The following is a 23399-nucleotide window of genomic DNA, read 5'->3' as shown; positions in this document are numbered from 1 at the left end:
AACAGGAACCTTTCCATTAGGAGAGTCACTCTGCACATAAAGGCCAGGTTAGTATCAAAGTTCAACAGCAATTGAAGAGCTATTATTGACAAGCTGAAATACAAAATAAATAAATAAATAAAAACCAAAAACAAAACAAAAAAGAAGTGAGGGAATTTTTACCTGCTTAACATGTCACATCATATCAATGCCCAGACACTGCCATTCAATGAGAAAAAAGATAAAACCAACAGAAAATGGTGGAAAAATAAAGCATTTTTCACAATTTTGGGTACAGTATGCCAGTGATTCACAACCACTGGACTATAGCATAGTCTTGTGCTGTCATTAGGTGTGCCTTAGGAACTTCACTTAATTGGGCCAAAAAATAATAATAAATCAACCAAGCAACGGTTCGAAACTTCGAAAAGTTGGAGCACTGGTAAGTCAAGGCACTATGTATTTGTTCATCTTGAGTTACGAGAAGGGGACAGAAGAGACTCTCATTTCATCTGTCTAATATTAAAATTGGACCACAATCTAAAGGTCTTCGTTTTACGGAACTCGTATACGCAAATCAAGCGTTGTAATCTCACTAACCTATGCTAACGCAGTAATAAAGTTTTAATTACATTAAGTATTGGTATGAAAACACACTATCAAACATTTAAATAAAGAACAGTACGTACTGTACGGTTGTTTGTTTATATGTGCCTTGGGATTGCCTTTGTGACCAGTTCAGGGTGTACCCCGCCTCTCGCCCGAAGATAGCTGGGATAGGCTCTAGCACGCCCGCGAACCTAGTGAGGATAAGTGGTACAGAAAAAGGATGGATGGAAGTACTGTACAGTGGTAATTAAGCGTCTTCTGCCGCCTGAAACGTGATAAACCGAGGACCCTGTGTCTCAATAACCTAATAAAATTACCTAGCAGATTTCACAAGAAAAAAACAAACAGCCATAAAAAATATGTTGTTCTTTTATTATCAGTTTGCCTTCTTTTGTATATCAAAAACCTCTAAAAATAAAATCTGATCTGCAAGCGTAACTGTGGATTCTCTAGCTCCCACGCTCTGTGGTGACGAGACGCATGGGGAAAGCTGAGCATCACCAAGGACCGTGGGCTATTTGAGCTGCATCTGTGGGGGGGGGGGGGGGGGGGGGGGGGAAACCAACAACAATAAATAACAAAAAGACTCAAAGTTCCCTCGATGAGCGACAAGGAGTGTTTCGGAGGATCACGGTCACATTCCTCTGAATTGTCCTGCGTGGTATAAACATTTGTGGCAATTAAGGAGGAGAAGAAGGTGGCTGGAGGGGTATTACGAAGGAATGGGGATGAGGCTCCAGGCACATGCAAGATAATAATCTGGATAGTGTTCCTCTCCATTCTTTCTGCTGCCTCCCACCTCCACTCATACTGGTGTGTTGCGTTTAAGTTCACTGGGGGAAGGGGGCACTCGGTCTCCCAGCTTTGTGAAGCTCGTAGAATGGCTCGGCTTGGTGGGGTGCTCCTCTGAGCCAGGGGCTCTTTGTCTGGAGGGCAGGGTGGAGCACCGGCCTTTGCCCCTGGAGCGAGGCTGCTGAGGCGGGGGGCCTTTGAGCAAGAAGAGTTGACCGGAGCTGGTGGGCCGCTGTGGGGACTCTGTGTCGGGTTTGGCTGACAGTGAAAGTCCGAGGGGGACCAGCGGCGTGAGCGACGCCTGCTGATGGAACCTGGACAGGCTGCTGGAGTGGCTGGGTTTAGGCAGGCTGTAACACGTCTCCGCCCCTCGGTGGCGTGAAGGCAGGGTGGAGCAGCGGGTCTTGGCCCTGGCGCCCCGTTCTTGGAGCGGATGAGTGATGGGTGCGAAGAGCCTCGCGTCCGTGTGGGAGGGGGCCATTTCTGCCACGGCGCTGTTCAGTGACTGGCAGGAAGCTCTTTTGGTTGGAAGGTTCTGTTCAAAGCTTGAATGTGGAATCTCTGTATCTTTGATTGATGAGGCATCTCCATCTGCATGAGAATGTAAGAATTTATGAGAAGACACTCGTCACTGTCGTCTGTACTTTTGCCTATATGACAAGCCAACAGACTTTCTGTGCGGCGTGTTATAACGCTACTCGAGCGAAGGGCACACAATATATAGGAATACTGCATCCTATGTAAAAGCTTGTGCCGTGTCCGTTCGATCTTGGTTCCTACCCTCACCTATGGTCACGAGCTGTGGATCGTGACCGAAATAACAAGATTGCGGATACTTCCTCCGCAGGGTGCTCTCCCTTCGAGATAGGGTGAGAAGCTCGGTCATCGGGGAGGTACTCAGACTCGAGCCCCTGGTCCTCTAAATTAAGAGGAGCCAGATGAAGTGGCTCGGGCATCTGATTAGGATGCCCCTTGGAGGCCTCCCTGGTGAGGTGTTCCTGGCCCCTCCCACCAGGAAGAGGCCCGGGGACAACCCACGACACGCTAGAGAGACTAAGTCTCCCGCCTTGCCGAGGAGCACCTCGGGATTCCCCCCCCCCCGGAAGAGCTGGAAGAAGTGGCTGGGGAAAGGGAAATCTGGGCTTCCCTGTTTAAGCTGCTGCCCCCACGACCCGACTCCGGATAAGCGGAAGAAAATGGATGGTGAAATTAAATAAATAAAAATTGGCCACCCCCTCCTCTAAAATGTCCATAGGTGTGAACAGTGGCGGTTCGTGGCATGTGCGACACCAATGACCGCACAGGTTGGCATTGCTGGGGGAGTGGTAACTCTAGGCATGCCTAACAGCACTTGTAAATTCTATTTATGTGTTTAATCTGTAATGTTAGTTGTTGTTTCCTCATAGTATTCCTCATATTTTTATGTGTATTCTACTTACTTGTTGTGCATCATTTTGCTGTACCCTAAGTTAGTGTTCCGTTTAGTGATGACCCAAAGGTTTTTTTTTCCCCCGATTCAAGCCTGGACTGCCATTGGTTGCTTATGTGACCGTGAATGCTTGTTTGTCTGTATGAACCTGGCTAACCGACTGGCGACCAGTCCACAGTGTACCTCGCTCAAGGTCAGATGGAATTCTCTCAAGCTCACCCGTGACCATAATGAGGACAAGTGCTAATGGCTGTATGGATAGTTAATTGGCAAAATACACTCGGTCTCACTGGTACTTTATAATGTGATACTATTTCAATAGTAGTCGCCATCCCGCCTTCACAACCCCTCGTGATCAGGATTTGCCTGTACCGTGCAAATTTAACTGTACAACTGGATGGAAACATGCTTAAAATGGTTTCATCTCTCACCTAAGAGTCCCAGCTGGATCATGAGGGCGTCCAGATCCACAAGTGATTTGTTTTCCTCATCTGCTACTTTTTCATCAGCCGCCTCTTCCTCTATTTGAGGTTCGCTCTTCCTTTCATCTTCTCTCACTTGCTCACCTCCCTCGCTTACTTTCTTTTCCTCCTCCTCTTGCTCAGACCCATGTCCTTGCTCTTCTTCTCCCATTCCAACTACATCCTCAAATGACTTCCCAGCTTCTGAGTCACTATCACTGATGCGACTAGGGTCCTCTTGAGTTAAGTCAACCTCAACCTCCTCCTCTTCTTCTACATCCTTCTGGAGCTGCTGCTCCTCTGATGGTGGCTCCACCACAATGTCTATGTTGGCTGGAAAGGGAAACGTGGAGCGCGACTTAGTGTGAGGCTCCTGATCTTGATTGAGCAGAAACTCCATCAGCATCATGTTTTCCTTCTTCAGCTGCTCCCGCAGTGACCGCGGCACGTCGGGGATCATCCAGGCCACAAGCATGCTGAGGAACATGGCGAGGTTCTGAAAGAAATCAAACGATGTCATCATCAGACTGTTACAGGTGCAGTAAAACCGTACTATTCCCGGGGGATAGGGATTGTGCCCTGTAACAAAATGTGAAAAAAAAATTTAAATAAGTAATTAACACCACTATGTTTTCTTCTTTTTTTCTATATTAATAGTTTAAACCGTAAAAATATCACAAACTATATACTGTAGATGTTAGTCTCTCAGTTCAGCTGTATCGCTTCAACATACTTCCTTGACACCTATTACTACATTCTAGGCTTTACACGATCAGGATTTTTAGGGCCGATCACCGATCAGCGAGTTTAAAAAAATTATAACCGATCACCGATCCGATCACAAGATGGAGCAATGTGTCTATTGAAATTCCTTGTTCAGTTACTGTATATACTTGTGTATTTAATTGCTCCAAAAAAAATTATTTACAATAAACGATGTATCTTTGTTCATCTATTTATGCCAGTGAGGCATAGTGACAGACAGAACAAATGAATGGTCTTCTATTAGATGGCAGGAAGTACATAAAGTAATTAATGTATCCATATTTTGTGAAATATTTGTTTGTTGGTGTGTCGTGAGATTTTTGAATTGTAAAATATGTTCCTTGGCTCCATAAAGGTTGGAAATCACTGCTCTAGTCAGATCATGTATTCTAATCAATCAGGTCAAACCAACATTACAACATGACAGAAATAATGGGTGCTAACCTACTGTAATTAAAATACTTTATTGTAATTAAATTACTTCACACACACCAAAACTTTAGAGCATGATTCGACAGAACGCCTGCATGATCGCTTACAACCGTTAGTACTAGCACTAGCTTGCTAGGCTACATAACGTTTTGTTGCCTGCTTGCAAGCCGTATCGTATTAAAAGTACGTGAACATACCTCAAGCAAGCCTTAAACAAACATCCTCTCCCAAGCACCGGTGACAACCAACCCACGTTTCCTCCATTTTGTTCTTGTAAGCACACAGCGCGATCCATTATTGTTGTCGTCGCCATGGTAATGCGTGTATCCGGTCACGTTTGAGTTGACAAGATGAAGCCCAGTGATCGTAAAAAACGGGATGCGGTTTTATTGCAGTAGTCTGACATAGTGCAATCGTGAAAGACCAAATTTGTCTTGTCGTCTGATCCGGACATTATGTGTTGCCTGTCCCACACTGCCGACATGTTTAAAAAAAAAACTTTATTGGTGGTCAGATATTTACAGTACTACGTCAAAAGACACATGACAAGGCTAAAAATAAACTAGCGTTTGGATTCCAATAACCTGTACAAGACGGCGACGTGGAGGAAATGTCTTTTGCGGAGCCGCTCAATAACGTCATTGATCGGATCGGTGAATTATGACAAAGCCGATCATCATAAAATGCTAATTCAGGCCGATCAGATTGGTGTACAGTCTACTACATTCCAGAGCTTTGGTCCCATTTTGTGGCATCTTAAGGTATTCTAAAAAAAAATATATATTTGTTTTAATTTTTGAGACGTGGCATCTGTATAGCTGTCAATGTAGGAAAATGACCATTCACACTATTGCTGAATGGGATCTGAATCCATGTTGGTAGCACAAAAGTCAAGCAAGTGAACCACTACACTACTAGAGTATCCCAAAGTCAGCTGTGATAGACTCAAGCTCACCTGCAACCCATATGAGGACAAATAAATTTGAGCAAATAAAGGCCTTCCTCCTCATGAACGCCTTTCCCCTAGTCCACGCATGGTACTCTTTACAGTTAAAAAAAAATAATGTAAATTTAAAACAGCTCCCAAGTGTCTAAATAAAAGGGAAGTTGGTGTTTCTGTCTCATGCAAATGAGACACTTCTCACCCTGCCCCCCTCTAGTGGACGAGATGCCTATGCGAGAACGGCTTCTGTAACCACGACCAAGGGAGGCGGAGATAGGGAGCGGCTACTTGTGCTCAAGCAAGCCCCGAGTCTACAAATGTGAGGCCCCATAAAAAGAGTAAAAGAATTGATTGTATTTTCACGAATGAAGGTAGCGCAGTTAGTCAATCAATTAGTGCATGTGGCATATGCAGTGCATACGCTTCCATACATAGTTTACCGGTTTGAGTCAATAACTTTGTCAAACAATCTCTAGCATGCGTTGCTTATCAGAAGCTTACGCTAATCTGTGTATCCAACAACATTGTAGCTCTGCTTATCTTTAAGTTTTGGCATAATCGCGTCTCCGTGTAGTCTAGCCGTTGTTTAAAAATGGCAAATAATCAGCCTTGGTGACAAGTATTGAAAGGAGAAACTTGGTGTGGGAGCAGTGTTATTTAAATGAGTTGGGTCATTGGTGAGGGGCTTGCTTAAAGACACAATTTGGGAAACAAGCAGCTCTCAAAAGTGAAATTTCACACTTGATTGGCAGGCTCTCTAGAGATCCAGCTATTCGTATACAAGCATTTAAAAAGTCAATTTGAGATCATTGTAATCTTCCCCGGCCACTATATGAGGAAAAACTCTACTGACAGTCTATCTATCCATGCCTCCATCCCAGGAGAAAAACAAACCCAAAACCAAATTCCATTACCTGGAAGAATATTACAAAGACCAGTTTTGCAGCCAAAACAGACCAGTACTGTTTAGAGAAGGTGTAGGCATCTGGCGCCCATGGTGGATCCCTGTAGTCTTTATACCTAGTGAACAAAAAGTGAGATTTAGCATGGCATTAGGTCCATATTGTTACATTGTGGACTGGATTACTCCTAAGGTAGAGGTTCAGCCATTGATCTCAAGGATAAAAGGGGAAGATTGAAGATTTAAAGCAATCATCGCCACCTGCACATGGATAGTGTTGTGTTGGTCGCGGTGCCTGGTGGAAAGTTGGTCACGTTGAAGTAGGACAGGGAGTGCTCAGTGTAGCCGCTCATGGTGCCGTTGTCACTGTAAATGTACTGGTACACCATGCGGGGCACAAACTCCGATGTGAAGGAGATAACAAACGCCTATGGAGACAAACCACAATTGAATAACATTAGTGAACTGGACCATCAATCCATTTTCAATCGCGCTTATATATATATATATATATATATATACACACACACACACACACACACACACACGCACACACACACACACATCCATCCATTTTCTGAGCCGCTTATCCTCACTAGGGTCGCGGGCGTGCTGGAGCCTATCCCAGCTGTCATCGGGCAGGAGGCGGGGTACAGCCTGAACTGGTTGCCAGCCAATCGCATATATATATATATATATATATACACACACACACACATACATATATACACACATACATATATACACACATACATATATATATATATATATATATATATATATATATATATATATATACACACACACACACACACACACACACACACACACACATATATACACACACATATATACACATATATACATATATATATATTTTGCAGGCGATCCCAGCCTGTGGGTTTGGACTTGCTGGGACAGAGACCGGCTCGCACAACAAGGCGCCTCTGACGAGGTATAGTATGCTGTAGAAAGTTGAAATGCTTCCACATCCTCATTTCATTTCCAACAGTGTATTTCTTGTGACTTACCCACATGGTCACATGGGTTAAGTGTCCAATCGAATGCATTTACACTCAAATGAGGAAGTGAAGTGCTCTACCGGCCTGGCTGAGTGGCGTGGCTTGGACTCGCTGTCCATTATTATTATTTAGCCATCATTATTTTATACCGAAACAAGACCACAACGATATCGAGGCACTTTTAATTTCACAATATCATGAATATTGTGACACCCCTAATATATGTTTATCTCTGTGTGTGTGTGTGTGTGTGTATATATGATTGCACATATTCAAAGTTATCCAAATTTTGTCATGCTACTTACTGCCTTGCACCAAAATGTTTTAAACTCTCTTAAATTTTAAATCCTAAAATTTCACAACCAACACCCCCATATGAATGGCAAAGTGAACACTGTTTTTTGTTTTTTTAAATAATAGAAAATTTATTTAATCACCACATTCAAAACTGAGCTTAGGTGCATTTCACTGATCATCCTTGAGATTTTTCTGCAGTTTATTTGGAGGTGACCTGTGGTGGTTGATGGGACATGAGTTGCATAGGCACACCTCTCTTTGTAAGGTACATGTTAGTTCTTAGTTTTTCATTTTTAATAAATGTTTTTCAAACATTTCCAAAAAGTTTTTTTCATGTTGTCAGTATGGGGCATTGTGTGTACAATTTTGAGGAAAAGGAATTGATTCCATTTTGGAATAAGGCCATTACATAACAAAATCTGAAAAAAGTAAATACTTTGCGGCTATAACATATAAACAGACAAACATTTACACTCACATTCACATTTATGGACAACTTTGAGTCTTCAGTGTACCTAACATGGATGTTTTTGGAATGTGGGAGGAACCGGAAGTTCCAGAAAATCCAAGCGAACACGGTGAGAACATACAAACTCCACACAGTCGGACCTGAGCCAAGAATCAAAGCTTGATTCTCCAAACGGTAAGAAAGATATGTTACCGTGCCCTAATCTTCCATCTATGTATCCATCCATTATTTATCGTGTTTGTCCTCAGTAGGGTCGTAGGTGAGCTGGAGCTATCCCAGCTGACTTTAGGTGAGAGGCGGGTATACCCTGGACTAGTAGCCATTCAATCACAGGTCACATTTAGACAAACAACCATTCACACTCAAACGTACCCTATTAGACTCTTCAGTGAACCAATTATGCATGCAATTATGCATGTTTTTTTTTTATTTGGGAGGAAGGGAAGGATCACCTGGCAAAAACCCACACAAGCTGGGGGAGAAAATGCCAACTCCACACAGAAAGGCTGGAGCCGAGATTCAAACCCGGAACCTCAGAACTGTGAGGCAGACATGGTCACCACTGGACATCAAGTGGTCATTCATGCTGATAATTCAACATAACATGCATAGACTCAAATAAACGAAAAACTTCGGCAAGGCCATCTTTGCCTCTTAGGTCAAACATACATGCACGCACGTATGTACCCGCACCCACACCCACAGACACACTTACATTGGTAATGACAGAAAACTTGCTGATTCCACAGAGAATGTTGTACCATACTCCTGGAGGTGGCATGCACAAGAAAAGAAAGAAATCAAGAAACAAAGGAGGGAAGACAGCGTATGTGTGTAGAAAAAAACAGACAGACAAACACACAAACAGAAGGACAGTAAAGCAAAATAAATAACTAACTAAATAAATAAAGTTATTGGAGTCATAGAGTGGCGGCCATGCTATTTTGTGTGTGTGCGTGTGTGTGTGCGCATGCTCACTGTACCTATGTCTTTACACCTCACAGCATCCGGCCGCCGGATCTCGGTCACAAACTTGGCGGCGTCAAGGCGGATCTCGATTACGTTGTTGAGCAGAGCAAACGCGGGTGCCAGTGGGAAGGATGCCACGAACAGAGATACAAAGCCATACTGGATGACTGCGGACAGAAAGATGGCGAGTTTGAATTGTGTGCCGGTTGAGGGAGTGAATTTGGGAGAAGAAAGGACGCTCACTCATCTCCATATATTCCGGGCTCACGCCCTCAAAGGGCTCCAAGGCGAAATCCCTGTGGAACTGCTGCTTTGATCTCTTCTCTTCAGCTTCGTCCATCTCGTCCTCGGCTCCTCTGTCCTTGCCCTTTTGCTCCTGTAAGTTTCTGTACATCTTCCTTAACTTACTAAAAAGAACATATATAGATGTTCACTATGACTTGTAAGCTATGAAGTTTTGTCAAGAATGTACGTTATAAGCGAGTTGAACGTACGGAATGAGAACCTCAAACACATTATTTTGAATGAGCTGTTTTCCGAGCATGATCATGCTGAGCTGGATGCACAGCTCGATGAGGCATCCTGGAGGTGCGCACTAAGGAGGGGATACAGAAAGCTTTTTAAAAAAAACAATGCCACGATACACACATGAAGCACAACGAGACATTAGGCCACACCTCCTCCATACGGTAGTCGCTAAAGACGTAAACATAGTCGCCAGGCCGACCGGAAAACCTGAATGACGACGACACAGGTTTAGAAATAAAGACGAGGCACGATGGCGGATGAGTGACCGACGTACAAAGACACTCACCTGCCCTTGAAGAAGGCCACATAGAAAATAGGTGCAAAGGCATTCATGGATTTCAGAAAGAAAGACTTGAAGATCAACCTCTCCTCAAACTCTTCCTGTGTCTTTGGGAGCTCTGATTGGGCAAGACAAAAAACACACAATCAGCTTACATTATACGTACTTGCTTATCATGCTCTTAAATGGGAAATATTATTGAAATGACACTTATGCAAATACAGTGGTGGTGTTTCGAGAAACAAGCCGTCGTTCGGCAGATTTTTTTATTTCTACTTGAAAGCAAAAATTTCAGATTCGAGCGCTGTATTGTGGCAGTGAATTCAACTTAGCCCACTTCAAAATAAGCAGAAGTTTGGCATAGTGAACAAAAATAGGGCTTTTAGCTGTTTAATGCCAGTTTACTATCTAACTGAACATGAAACAAGGAAAATAACAAATTCATAAAAATCAATTCACTCAACCACATCCTTTTGCCTTTAAGTATGCTAGCTTAATGCTAACACACATAATGGGTAACGCCATAGAGAAGCTGACGAATAGCATCTATGTGGCCATGTTATAACGCGTTAAGGAACAGATATTTGAAGCCAATCAGTGGAGCAACACATATAGACAGACAATACAACAATACTCGGAGGCATATATTCTTTGCATGCCTTCGTGCCTTCTTGTGCCGTGTTACCCCTTGGAATTGACAAGTGTAATTTGCCATCTTATTGATGAAGTGCTGCCTCCTCCACTAGCGAAAAGTTTAAATTGCGAAAAAGTCACGATTCATACCCAGCTCAGTCAACCACACAGCAATGGCTCCGTAGACCTCCTCCAGCACCAGCACCACCAGCATGTTGAGGATGATCCCTGTGGTGGTGACCGTCATCCTCACGCTGGCTTTGGCCTCGGCATCGGGGTTCATGGACCACACGCTTAACATGCAGATGCGATAAACGGCCACCCCGAATACGGCTGAGAAAGTCACAAAAACCTGTACACACACACGCACACGGACGCCAGAGAGATGTTTGCTTGCTTAAATTTACATGCAGAAACACATGAGCCCTTAAATGTTGTACTTGACATGATACAGTTATTAGTTATCTTAAATTTCTCACCAAATTAACATTTTCACCACCCTTTTAAGTTGAATATTTTATTTTCCATTTTGTCATGTGCAACCTCCACACGCTGGACACATGCTCATTATAATGACATTCCACATGAGAGCTGGATCCCAAAAAAAAAGATAAGTAATGAGAGGTATTAATGAAGCAAACTATGATTCATCATTGTGGTTGTCGTTCGCAGCGGTATAAAATTTAATTAAAATGAAGTGAGAGGTGGCTTTAATATTGCGGTTAACCTACTTTGCCACATAAAAGGGGTAAAATTAGAAACAGTTTGGATAGCACGCTGATAGAGTGGTTCCACATCCGCCTCACTGTCAAGAGGTTCTTGGTTCGAATCTTGGGTTTTGCCTTCCTGTGTGGAGTTTGGTACTCTGATTGCCTCACACATTCCAAAAACATGCATGTGAGGTTGATTGATGACTAAATTGTTGATAGGTGTCAATGGTCATTTCTCTATCGATCAGTCCAGGGAGTACCGGCCTCTCGCCCACACGCCACCCTAATGAGGACAAGTACTATAGAAAATAGATGAGTGGATGGAATTAAAATGTTCATCAAACCCTTGCTAACGCCATTTTTTGATAAAGCCCTTGTATTGGATGTCACGAGGCCTGTTAACATTTTTAATTTGAAGAGAATTTTTCATCTCTAACACTAATTTTATTTTATTACTGGAAACAATAATAGAGGTTTACCAGTAGCAGTAGCGTGGATATGTTGATGAGGTAACCTGGCAGGTGATCCTCGATGTCAAGGGACTCTGGCTCTAGCTGTAAACATAAGGAAAATAAAAACATTTTTATTATTAGTTTCCAGTAAACACTCTAAGATACACTGACCAACATTTACAGCCTAAATTGCAATGTTTCATGATATTGTATTATTTTGTTCCCAACAGTCTATTCTCTTCATTTTGTAGTTTTTTTGTCTAATGCGATGTCATCCTCGACAGTACGTGCTGCTGTGTCGATCTAATTTGTCCAGGGCCTTCAGAATCAGTAGTGCTGGTTGATGTAACTTAAACTACAGTGTATTAGCAATGAGACTGTTTAAGCAATCAGATTTAAAATTTGCGGTCTTGGACACTAGTGTTTAGCTTTTAGTGTTTAGCGTGTGAGCCCAAAAAGAAGCTCTGTCAACATCCAAGACGTCCAACACAAATTTAAAGACACTTTCTGGTATTCCCCAATGTTTACACAACAAGCACCAGGTAAGATAGTCATCACAACTCAGACAGCCAGCATCAACAGCAAACATAGCACTAGCTAGCAACAGGTGTTTGGCAGCAATACAAAAAAACTGTGCAAAGTGTGTGTGTGTGTGTGTGTGTGTGTGTGTGTGTGTGTGTGTGTGACTGTAAAGAGAATTTAGACAGGAAGAGGAAGGGAAAAATGACAAATGAAGTTGCAAAGTATAACTTCACGTTATGTTAAAATATTATTTGTCCAGGTTATTTTCGCTACAAAACCAGACTGTTTTGGTCTATTTAAATAATTATTGCGATATTTGACAGAGTTAAAACAAAAAAACAAAAACAAAAACCAGACAATTTATTAGAGGACAACAATGACCACATCCGCAACTATGACAGAATATTTGTTGAGTAGACACAGTTCAGTTATGGTAATAACACAGTGCTGTCACTGCATTAGTCCAAGGCATTGATGCTGCAGTGGTAGTAATAAGCATGATTATCCAAAGATTTTAGAATTCAGTGTTCATTTATACCCCAATAGTACAGCTACAAAACTTTGTTCTAAGAAAACAAAAAAACAATCAAAAAACCTAATCCAGCTCTTTTTGTCATTATATTGTATTTTAGCTTTTTGCATTTCTCTAGTGGGTAGAAACTTTATTTAACGTAGAATAACTTACATTTTCCAAATAGTTTGGCGAAGATTGCAAAATCACCTAAAAGGTCCAACTTGGCTGACCTACAAAAAACGTCAAAATTTTTCCATTCTCTGGTTGGAAAACAGTGTAGCGAGCTGCACACATTAATACATTTCATAATTAACATATCTGACAAGCATAATCTATTTATTTGACATATATTTGATTTTGTCATGTTACTTGATAAATACTGGTTCTGAACTGCTCCAGATGATGTAGTTGTGTGCTGTTATGTTGCATTTTTGTATATTATTGTTAGTTTGTATAATTATAATGTGATAGTGATGGCATGAAGAGGAGGATTAAGACGGCTAAACCCCCACTGAAGGCCCAGAAACCAAATGCCCACCACTGTTAGTTTCCAACATTCCCTCACTGGATTTTGTTCATACACATCATGTTATGGTTTCCACCTGGCAGGTGTATGTTTGCCAGATAAACATGGCCTCCCTCCCGCCTTTCTCTCTCCATCAGTAATCTGGGCTAATCTCAGGCAGGTAAGAAGCTTTGGGCTCAACCATTCACAGAAGGTGGAGGGGGTGGAGTTCTTTTTCGCGTCGCTTTTATATTATATATATATAATATATATAACAACACACACAAAATCATACACATGCTGCTGTGCGTCAGAATGTAATTGTTCAGACAAGACAATTTCAAATGTTTGCAAGACAATTTCAAATGTTTGCATAACAACATTTGTGGGGCTCAGTGCACGCTGCTGAACAAATTAGATTAGGATAAGCATTAGCTCCCAGGCGAGGTTTAAATCACCTTAATGCAACAACCCTGCCCTCTCCCTCCACTTTATCAACAACCCTCTCCCAGCGATACCTTGTTGGAAAGCATCTGGTCCCTCTCTCCATCCACTCCATCCCCACTTTGAGTCAACTGCAACACAATAAACACAGTTTTGGTGTGAATTTATGACCATCCCAAGTTATAACAAGCAGATACTGCACCTTCTTTTTCCACTTGGCTTTCATTTTGGCTTTCTTCTCCTGTAACGCTTCTTCATACTCAGGCCGCAGCTCTTCCTACAACACACAAACACACAGAAATGTAATATGAGAACACATTGCTTTTGTTTTTATTCAGTTGGTTCAAAAAAAAATATATATATTTTTACTGCTGCCCAAAAGTACACTCTCACTCAAAAACTCAAGTGGCACATTTGATTTATGATACAGACAGATGTACCAGGTCATCAATAGGTTAGGTGAAAAATGTTAAAATGTTTGTAAAATAATTTTAATAAAATCATTCAAATTTTATAAAATATTATTCATAATTAATTAATCCAGCCATCCATTTTCCGTATCGCTTATCCTCACTAGGGTTGCGGGCGTGCTGGAGCCTATACCAGCTGAGAGGCGGTGTACACACTTAACTGGTCGCCAGCCAATCGCAGGGCACATATAAACAAACAACCAGTCGCACTCACATTCACACTTGCGGGCAATTTAGAGCAGTGATTTCCAACCTTTATAGAGCCAAGACACATATTTTACAATTAAAAAATCTCAAGGCAGACCAACAAACAAAAATGTCACAAAAAGTGGATATATTAAATAATTGTATGTACTTCCTGCCATCTAAATAGAAGAGCATTTATTTGTTCTGTCTGTCACTATGCCTCACTGGCATAAATAGATGAATAAAGATACATTATTTCTTGGAAATATATACATTTTTGGGTGATTAAGTAAAATTTTAGAATTTCCCACGGCACACCTGTAGAGCGATCACGGCACACTAATGTGCCCTGGCACACTGGTTGAGAATGACTGCTTTAGAGTCTTCAATTAGCCTACCATGCATGTTTTGGGGATGTGGGAGGAAACTAGAGCACCCGGAGAAAACCCACGCAGGCACGGGGAGAACATGCAAACTCCACATAGGCGAGATCGGATTTGAACACGGGTCCTCAGAACTGTTAGGCAAATGTGCTAACCAGTTGACCACTATGTCGCCTTAATATAATTAATCCAGACACTATTTGAGGAAATAATTACAATGTTAAATTTATTTTTTATTTTATTTATATTGTTAATATTGTTTTATTACTTACAATAAATCAATTGACCACTTAATGAATGAGATAAATTATAAAAAACAGAAGACATTTTAGGAAAAAATTGCTAAATTAATGTAACAAAATACAACAGAACAGAACTCTTGATAATCTAAATGGTCAACGGGTTGGATTAAAGAATAGAGTGGGCCGTTTAAGCCGTGCCCACGCTGAAGAGGGTAAGAATCCATAAAATGGACTGGAGGACACATTGTAGTCTTCTAAAACCCCTGCATTTATCTTTCTCTCATCATCTGCCACTAACTGTCCTATTGTCCAACGCTGCATTTCTAGTGATTCTATTATCTGCCATTTTTGCTGCTTGCTTCAATCATACTCCCATGCCCTGACAATGCGCGTGTCGCTTTTTGTCGGGCTGGGCAATAAATCGATTTTATCGATTAATTCAAGATTATTACTCAGGATGATTTTTTGGGCAAAAGCAGTCATTACATGTAAACTTTTGAGGTATGTGCCTCATAGGCGAGTCATGCAGTTTGATGGTTCATTTTATTGTGTTATATTGTGGAACAGTTTAAATGGTTAATTTATTAAATATTAATTTGTATTATTTCTGTGGAAGTTGATGCTGGGGAAGATAATCTTGTTTTGGTATCCTTGTTTAGTAAATCCCAGAAGGGGAAATAAATAAATAAATAAAACTCGTTTTGAATAATGTCAAAATCAATTAAAACTGGACATAATTTTTTTGTGGGGAAAAAATAAAGAGATTTCACCTGTATTTTAAGGCCCTGTGGCCCACTCCGAGCTTCTGCTACATGTGTCAAGTGACGATAGAAACATGCTCACCTGGACCCGCTCCTTCGGGTAGTAAATGTAAAGGACACAAAAGCATGCATAAGACAGATGACAAGTGTTACAGGCAAGTGAGTATTTGTGGTCATCCTTTCAAGCAACTTTACCCCATTTAAGAAGAGACCAATCCCATTCGGGACAGTAACGACCAGGGAGAGTCATGCTAGTACACGTGCACATATTTATATCAGTGTATGTGTGTGTGTGCGTGTGGTTGACCTGAGACCCTGTGAGGTTTAAACCTCTCTCTTCAATTGATTCAGGATTAGACATTTAGACTATGTGAAGGATTTCGAGGCAAGATGCTCAAAATGGTGACATAAAAAAAGTAAATAACAAAAACAAGTTGCTGCATGTGCCTGACACATATGGTACCTCCTCATCCTCCAAGCTGGTCAGGTCCCAGGTGTGTTTCAGACACATCTGTCGCCTTTTCCAGTGCTCCAGGAAACAAGCAGCTAGAAAATGACAAAAACATAATAATGTGTATAATGTGTTTTGACCCCCCCCGACTCCCAAAAATAATTTGTTTGTGTGTATACATGCCTTATAGTAGGCAATAAGGGGTTTAAGGTACTATAATATTATTTTTTAATGTTTAATTAAAGTAAAAAAAACTGAATTATCACGAAAAAGTATGAGGGCCACACTGAAAATTTTTTTACTACGACATTCATATTAGTAATAATATTACAAGAATAAATTTACATGACTTTTATCTTGAAAATAAGTTAAGTTAATGTTTTTCTGACAAATATACAGCTTTATTTTTGTAAAATTATGGCTCGATTATAGTAATATAACTTTAATCTTGAAAATATCCAACTTTTCTTCTCTCAAAAATATCCAATTTTATTCATTTAAAATTACTTTGCACTGGAAATATTAAAACCACACCAAATGTAAGTGTGTCACTGTGCATTTGTGTACTTGCTCGTGTGATTTGCTCGTTCGTTCGAACGAGCAAATCTTTTGAGTGAACATACTGAATGGAATCAATTTATGAACTGACGATGGTCGACACACCGTCAAAATAAGTCTTTACATGAAACCGGTCTGTGGTGCAAAAATGATTGGAGACCACTGCCCTAGAGAACTGCACCAAATCAGATGATAGCCCTTTACCTCTTAAATTCATCCAGTGAGATCGGTGGGGAGGGAAAACATTTGCACTAAGCAACAACAACCTCTTCTTCTCTCTCACCACTTATATCATTCACAATTTCAAACCAACACAACAAATAGTGCACAACAAATAGTTAAAAAAAAAAAAAAAAAGTTACCATTTCCATATGTGGAATTAGACAAACAGTGCCATGATAGTTACCCCATAGAGACATGAAGATGGCAAAGAGAACCGTAGCTCCATTGTCGAACAGGTAGGACGCTTTGGCCAGCGAGCAGACCGTACTCAGCCGCCAGTAGTCGCACACTCCATCGCACAGCGGACACATAGTAATGTTCAGGTTGTCGTCGCACGTCTCCTGACTACAGAGTCGTTGAAAATAATTTATTAGATATACCTTACATTTTTAAATGCACATGTAAAGATTTAGCATACTTCCTACCTTGGCACGTTGGTGTCCACAGTGAAGATGCCATAGAGGAAGACGATGATGCCCAGTACAGAAGGTGGGATGAGGAGCTGAGTGTAGACACCTAGCCAAGCGAAGTACAAGCCAATCTGCTCCCCAAAGTACTTCCTTTTGACATACAGTAGAAGCAACATGTGAAGGTTTCTATGGAAAATACAAAATTTGTGTCTTTTAACTTGCTCCCTTGAATACCCCTGCAAAATTCAATGAGCTCTAATATAAGAGCTGTGCCCAAAGGTTCTGCCTTTATAAAAGTTAATAATGCTCAGTTTTAATAAAATGCTATAATCACTATAATCAGGAGCGTGATTATAGCTGGCAGTGGTACTGCATCATAAGGTATAGAGAGATAGAGGTGGTCAGTGTATGATATTTTGCCCCTCTTTCATCCTGCACTGATACATTTCTCACAATCTCAGTATGAAAAGGCCTTTGTAAAGGCCTAATTTTTATAATGGATCTCATTGGATTGTGTAAGTGTAGTGTCCGGTCACACTACAATATCAAATATAACAACATCCATCCATTTTCTTTAGCGTTTGTGCTCATTAGGGTCGCAGGAGAGCTGGACTCTATCCTAGCTGACATTGGCTGAGAGGCTGGGGTGCAGCTTGGACTGGTCCCCAGTCAGTCTCAGGAATCATTAAGACAAATAGGCATTCATACTCACATTCACACATATGGACATCAATGTACCAAAGGCCCGCCGCACACTGATCGGCGTGACCGAAAGCAACTGAAATGGACAAGAGTGGAAAAAAAGGCTCCACATACATTATACTGTACTGTATAATTTGTTTTATCTAACCATAAAAACATGGCACAGTTGTCGAGGGAAAAGCGGATTGCTGCAACGAGAGGAAACGGGAGATAATAAGCATGGTTTTATTGATATAGCTCTTTTTAAAACACGCCGTTACAAAGCGCTTCACAAACAGATGCAAAATTGAGATAGGTGCAAAAGGACAAACATGTAGACAAAGTAAATAAGAATACAAACATGACACCAAGATAAAATCGAGTTGCAGTAAAATACAGTGCCATGAAAAAGTATTGACCCCCTCCTCAAATTCTTCTATTTTTGCATAGTTTTCCCACTTTAATGTTAATGATCAGCAAACAAATATAACCCAAGTGAGGGGGGGGGTAATTACTTTTCCACACAGGGCCAGGTAAATTTGAATATTTATTTTTTCCTTAATAAATGAAATCACCATTTAAAAACAGGATTTTAAGTTCATGTGTGTTACATTTGTCTGATATTTACATTTGTTTGATGATCTTAAACATTGAAGTGGGGAAACTATGCAAAAATATAAGAATTTGAGAAGGGGGCCAATACTTTTTCACGGTACTGCAGGATGGAATTGTTGAAGGTATCAAATGTGGCAGTTAGGGTGAGTAGAATAAGAATGGAGTGTTTACCATTGTCAGCATGCATGAGTCATAATAGTGGAGAAAGTGTGGCTACTTTGAGAGGTTGTTGGCAATGATCGATCGCCCTATTCATTAACTGCACTCTTGCATTTCAGCGACAGACTCTCCATGTTTTGCTTGCTAGCTATTGGTACAAATGGGTTCTCTCTGGGAACGCCCGTTTACTCCATTTCAAAAATATACGTTAGGTTCAAGTGTGAACGTGGGTATGAATCCTTGTTTGTCTATATGTGCCCTGCAATTGATTAGCGACCAGTCCAGAGTTGTTGGGACTGACTCCAGCTCACTCACCACGCTAGTAGGGGCAAATCTATTGAAAAAGGATGGATGGATGACAGTTAAAGAGCAACCTGATCAGGTCCACGGGCTGGTATTTGTGCATGACTCCGTAGTTGGCCCATTCTTCGTGGAGGACCTGAGGGGAAAACAAGAAGGCCGCCACAAATACAAGTCTTTGCAATGTTGTCCTTTCATTAACTACCGTAGATAACAGAGCTCACCTGTCTGTCATTTCGCCGATCTTTACGTCCTCGCCTGGAAAACGTGCCCTGTATTAAAAAATAAACACTTATGTACAACATTTCCACTTGTAGCAATGAAATATGCCACATTATTGTCATTTTATTTCCATGCATGATGAACTGTACATAAGGATTCTCACGTCATGCAAAGGGAAGGCAGAGATGTAGACCCCCCGAGCCAATAAGGACATGATGCCTGCAGCAGAGTGACAGTATTCGGGATATCATGAAACATTACTGACCAAAGGCATTAAAATAGTAGCAACAGGAGACAATGCGATCCTCACCTGCGGTTTGGCAGGAGTGTCTGCAGGTGGTGCGTGAAATAATCTCTGCAACCTGCACACAAACAAAGTACGTGTGTCACATTCACCCAGAAGCAGCAAATTGACAACAGCTAGATTTAAACTGCATGCTTCAAGTAACACAATTACAATTTCTTTTTGCACTCAAGTGGGACAATTGAGATGTGCATCATGGCAGTGTAAAGCGAAAAAAAAATAAAAATGCATGGAACTGGATTTCCTGGGATCAGAAGCAGGGCTCTTCCAAATGTGAATAAAACATATCTCCATCAAAATACACCGGTGACATACTGTCTGTATACCTGCATCTAATCAAACACAAATAAACAAAAAAACAAAACACATGCTATAAATATAAACTACAGCAAAAGAATAGACCATTAAATATGGTCAAAATATGCCACATTACAAGTGTGTCTATCACCAAAGGACCTCTCTAATGCTTTGAATGTTGGCACTTATCCTACAGTTCTGTACTTAAAAATGATGTCTGCAGAAAAAACATTACCCCCAAAATAGTATTTTTAGGATTGTTTTCTGATGACATATTTGACTTTCTGCCAGACTTTGGCCCGCACGTGGCAGCCGTATTCATGTATTATTATTTACTTGTGGGCTGTGTGACGCTGAGGGTAAGAGTACGCTCTGCAACCGGAGGGTCGCTGGTTTGTATCCCCGCCCGAGTCGTCGTTGTGTCCCTGGGTAAGACAATTTGCCCACACTGGTGGTCAGAGGGGCTGTAGGAGCAGAATGGCAGCCACGCTTCCATCAGACTGCTCCAGGGCAACTGTGGCTACACAAGTAGCTTACCGCCACCAGGGCGTGACTGAGGAGTGAATGAATAACGCATTAAATTATAAAAGCGTCTTGGAGTGTCTAGTATAATAATAATGCATTGTAATTATTATTAGTAGTCCCACGGTGGATGACTGGTTAGCATATCTGCCTCACAGTTCTGAGGTCCTGGGTTCAAATCCGGCCTTTTTTTTTTTTTTTTAAATATAGTTTGCATGTTCTCCCCATGTCCGTATGGGTTTTCTCCGGGTACTCCAGTTTCCTCCCATATCCCGAAAATATGCATGGTAGGTTCAATGAAGACTATATTGTGTGTAGGTGTGAATGTGAGTGACAATTTGTTGTTGTCTATATGTGCCCTGCGATTGGCTGGCGACCAGTCCAGTGTGTACCTCGTCTCTTGCCCAAAGTCAGCTGGGATAGGCACATAGCACACCCGCAACCCTAGTGAGGATAAGCGGTTCAGAGAATGGATGGTTGGATGTTTATTGTTTACCCGCTGTTAAACCTTGTGAAATTGTTTTAGGTGCAATTTGAATGTTTGTGCATGTGGGTTTCATCAGTGTACATACACACAGCCGTATGGGAAATGTGTCACTTGAAATGTAGATGGAAATAGACAGCAAAAATGGGATAATGGCATTCAATCAGAATTGGGCACTTGGACCGACTGTGTAAATGCAGCCTAAATATTTTGTTCTCCACTTACTATTCTGCTGCGTGTTGCATTGTCAAAGACCGTTTCTGTTGCCGTGATGTCATACCTGGAAGGAGAACATCTGCTGTCAGAAACTAATATTCTGGAAAATACACTAAATGGACTAAAGTATTGGGGCAGCTGGCCATTTCACCTATCGGAGGTGAAAAAGGAAGAAAATGTTCATTTCAGAAGTGACTATTTAGTTAACTCATTAAAAAAAGATCTTACATTCCCTATTCTAGCTTATCCGAAAAGGTGTTTGAGTGGTAGTTCTTTTACACCAAATAATGTAAGCGTGCCTTTATTAACCTTATGAACTGCTCCCACAAAGTTTGAAGTTGTGCAAAATCTCTTGGTAGGATAAAGACTTTAAGAAATAATAATTGATTACTTTAAAAATATATTTTAATAATCATTATGGAGCAGTACAGTGGACTGGTGGTTAACACGTCAACATCTCACCTTTGGAACATCACTGTGTGGCGCTCTTCCTGTGCATGCTTGGCTCTTGGAAGACTCTAAAACAGCGGTGCCCAATACATCGATGGAGTTTCAAGGACGCTTTGGTAGATCGTGTGCTGGCATTTTTTATAACATTTTTTGAGCACGGTCCGAAAGACTGGGCTTACCATTGTTACGGGCATTGTCTGACGTCAATGTGACAGGGAGTGTCAGTGTGTGTGTGGCGTCTGTCTCTCTGAGTCTGTGCACAACTTTGCATGTGTGGGGCGGAGGTGCGCTACGAGGAAGAGATCACGTGAGGTGCGTGTATTATGGCGCCGGTGTAGCAACGATGACTGGGATTAAGTTAGCGAGCATATATTTATTTATTTTTTTAAATTATTTTTATTTTTGGTGAAGGTAGATCATTTTGAGTCTGTCATTTGAAAAGTAGCTCTCAAGGCAAAAAAGTAGGGCCACCCATGCTCTAAATTGTCCTTAAATGTGACTATGATTGTGAATGGTTGTTTGTCTCAATGTGCCCTGCGATTAACTAGCGACCAGTCGCAGGTGTCCCCTGCCTCTCGCCCAAAGTCAGCTGGGATAGGTACCATATTTATAATAATATATGTAATTCTGACTTTACTACTACATTAGCGTAAGTTAGTAAAAGACTACGGCACTTACATACAAATTCAGATTATGCCGCTGCCGTTGAAATGGAACTCTGTCATAAACCGAGTTTCACCCGTACTTGCAATTCGTGAGTGTGGTGCTACTTACAGGTGGAGCTTGTCTCTGATGAAAGGGTGTTTGAGCGTCTTAAAATTGACACGTGTCTGTGGGTCCCGCTGGACGTCAAAATCGGGAACGTCCGGCTGGAACGGCGTGCTAATTTTCGCCGCGATGGAGTCCCACATTCCTGCAATGCCCGCCCTTTTCCGCAGCTCGCATTTCTGTTCGGTAAAAAAGAAGAATTCTAATTTCGAATAGGGGTTGTGTACACATACGGCCCTCTCTGCTCTTTAATCTGGCCCATCAAGATATTGTGTTAACAACAATCATGTACAAGTAAAATAAACATTTAAAACATTACATATTTATTTATTTATTTATTTTATTTTATTTATTTCATTAAATAATTACTTCACTTCTACTCTACTTTAGTTATTATAAATGATGTAGAAATGTGTAATATATAACATTTTATATGTAGATTTAACATTTTCAAATTAATTTACTAAATAATTGGTTTGCCCATTTAGTGTAAATAAAAAGAGTGAAATCATTTTATTATGTTAAATAATTGCTTCATTAGTTACGAAATCAATTATAAGTAATACAATTAAAAATAGAATGAATTATTATTTTACTATTAGAATAAAATATTTTACATATTCAGCATACGCATTCATTTTTTTGGTCTTTTTTTCATACCCAATCGACAAGTGAGCTGGCCCGTCTGTCTGTTTTTGAAAACCAAATGTGGCACAAAAATTTGCCCATCACTGAATTGAAATAAGGAGTGTATAAGGGAGATTAAACTACCTTTTTCACGGCAACTTTGATCTTCTGAAGTTCCGCCTCTCGACTGAGGATTGTCCATGGGATGTGCAGTCGGATAAAACTGATGCTGTTAGCCCTCTGCGTATAAACACAAGCGTCCACAACGGCTTCGTTTTAAAGAGGCACATAAAGAAAATCTACAGCAGAATGTACCTTGAATAGATACTATCCAGTTCAGTATGTAAGGTACTGAAGTCAGCCAGTGAATGTTGTTGGCTTCTGACATAGTATTAGAGGTGGAACAAAGCCAGCA

The 23399-nt window shown here is 41.0% G+C and overlaps 1 protein-coding gene across 2 annotated transcripts in view; it reads right to left on the bottom strand.

Moving 5' to 3' along the window:
* Positions 1–900: 900 nt before the first annotated feature.
* Positions 901–23399, bottom strand: part of ano2a (anoctamin 2a) — a 34152-nt gene continuing 11653 nt past the window's right edge. The window contains exons 4-28 of one of the 2 annotated variants that reach the window (XM_061678268.1): positions 23129–23224; positions 22364–22536; positions 21149–21203; positions 19627–19678; positions 19480–19535; positions 19319–19366; positions 19169–19233; positions 17355–17489; positions 17114–17274; positions 16162–16244; positions 15781–15792; positions 13859–13933; positions 13731–13787; positions 11699–11773; positions 10660–10861; positions 9883–9994; positions 9746–9803; positions 9563–9663; positions 9312–9475; positions 9083–9235; positions 8815–8867; positions 6573–6739; positions 6325–6430; positions 3241–3766; positions 901–1971 (exon numbers count right to left, since the gene is read on the bottom strand). In XM_061678268.1, the coding sequence (XP_061534252.1) occupies positions 1394–1971; positions 3241–3766; positions 6325–6430; positions 6573–6739; positions 8815–8867; positions 9083–9235; positions 9312–9475; positions 9563–9663; positions 9746–9803; positions 9883–9994; positions 10660–10861; positions 11699–11773; positions 13731–13787; positions 13859–13933; positions 15781–15792; positions 16162–16244; positions 17114–17274; positions 17355–17489; positions 19169–19233; positions 19319–19366; positions 19480–19535; positions 19627–19678; positions 21149–21203; positions 22364–22536; positions 23129–23224 (3363 nt within the window). In that variant the 3' untranslated portion in view covers positions 901–1393. The remainder of the gene's footprint in view (positions 1972–3240; positions 3767–6324; positions 6431–6572; positions 6740–8814; positions 8868–9082; positions 9236–9311; positions 9476–9562; positions 9664–9745; positions 9804–9882; positions 9995–10659; positions 10862–11698; positions 11774–13730; positions 13788–13858; positions 13934–15780; positions 15793–16161; positions 16245–17113; positions 17275–17354; positions 17490–19168; positions 19234–19318; positions 19367–19479; positions 19536–19626; positions 19679–21148; positions 21204–22363; positions 22537–23128; positions 23225–23399) is intronic. The other variant, XM_061678269.1, reaches the window with a different exon arrangement.

This window comes from Phycodurus eques, chromosome 5 (genome assembly GCF_024500275.1).
Source record: "Phycodurus eques isolate BA_2022a chromosome 5, UOR_Pequ_1.1, whole genome shotgun sequence".
In the NCBI taxonomy this organism is placed as follows: Eukaryota; Metazoa; Chordata; class Actinopteri; order Syngnathiformes; family Syngnathidae; genus Phycodurus; species Phycodurus eques.
This window is presented reverse-complemented; position numbering and strand designations above follow the sequence as displayed.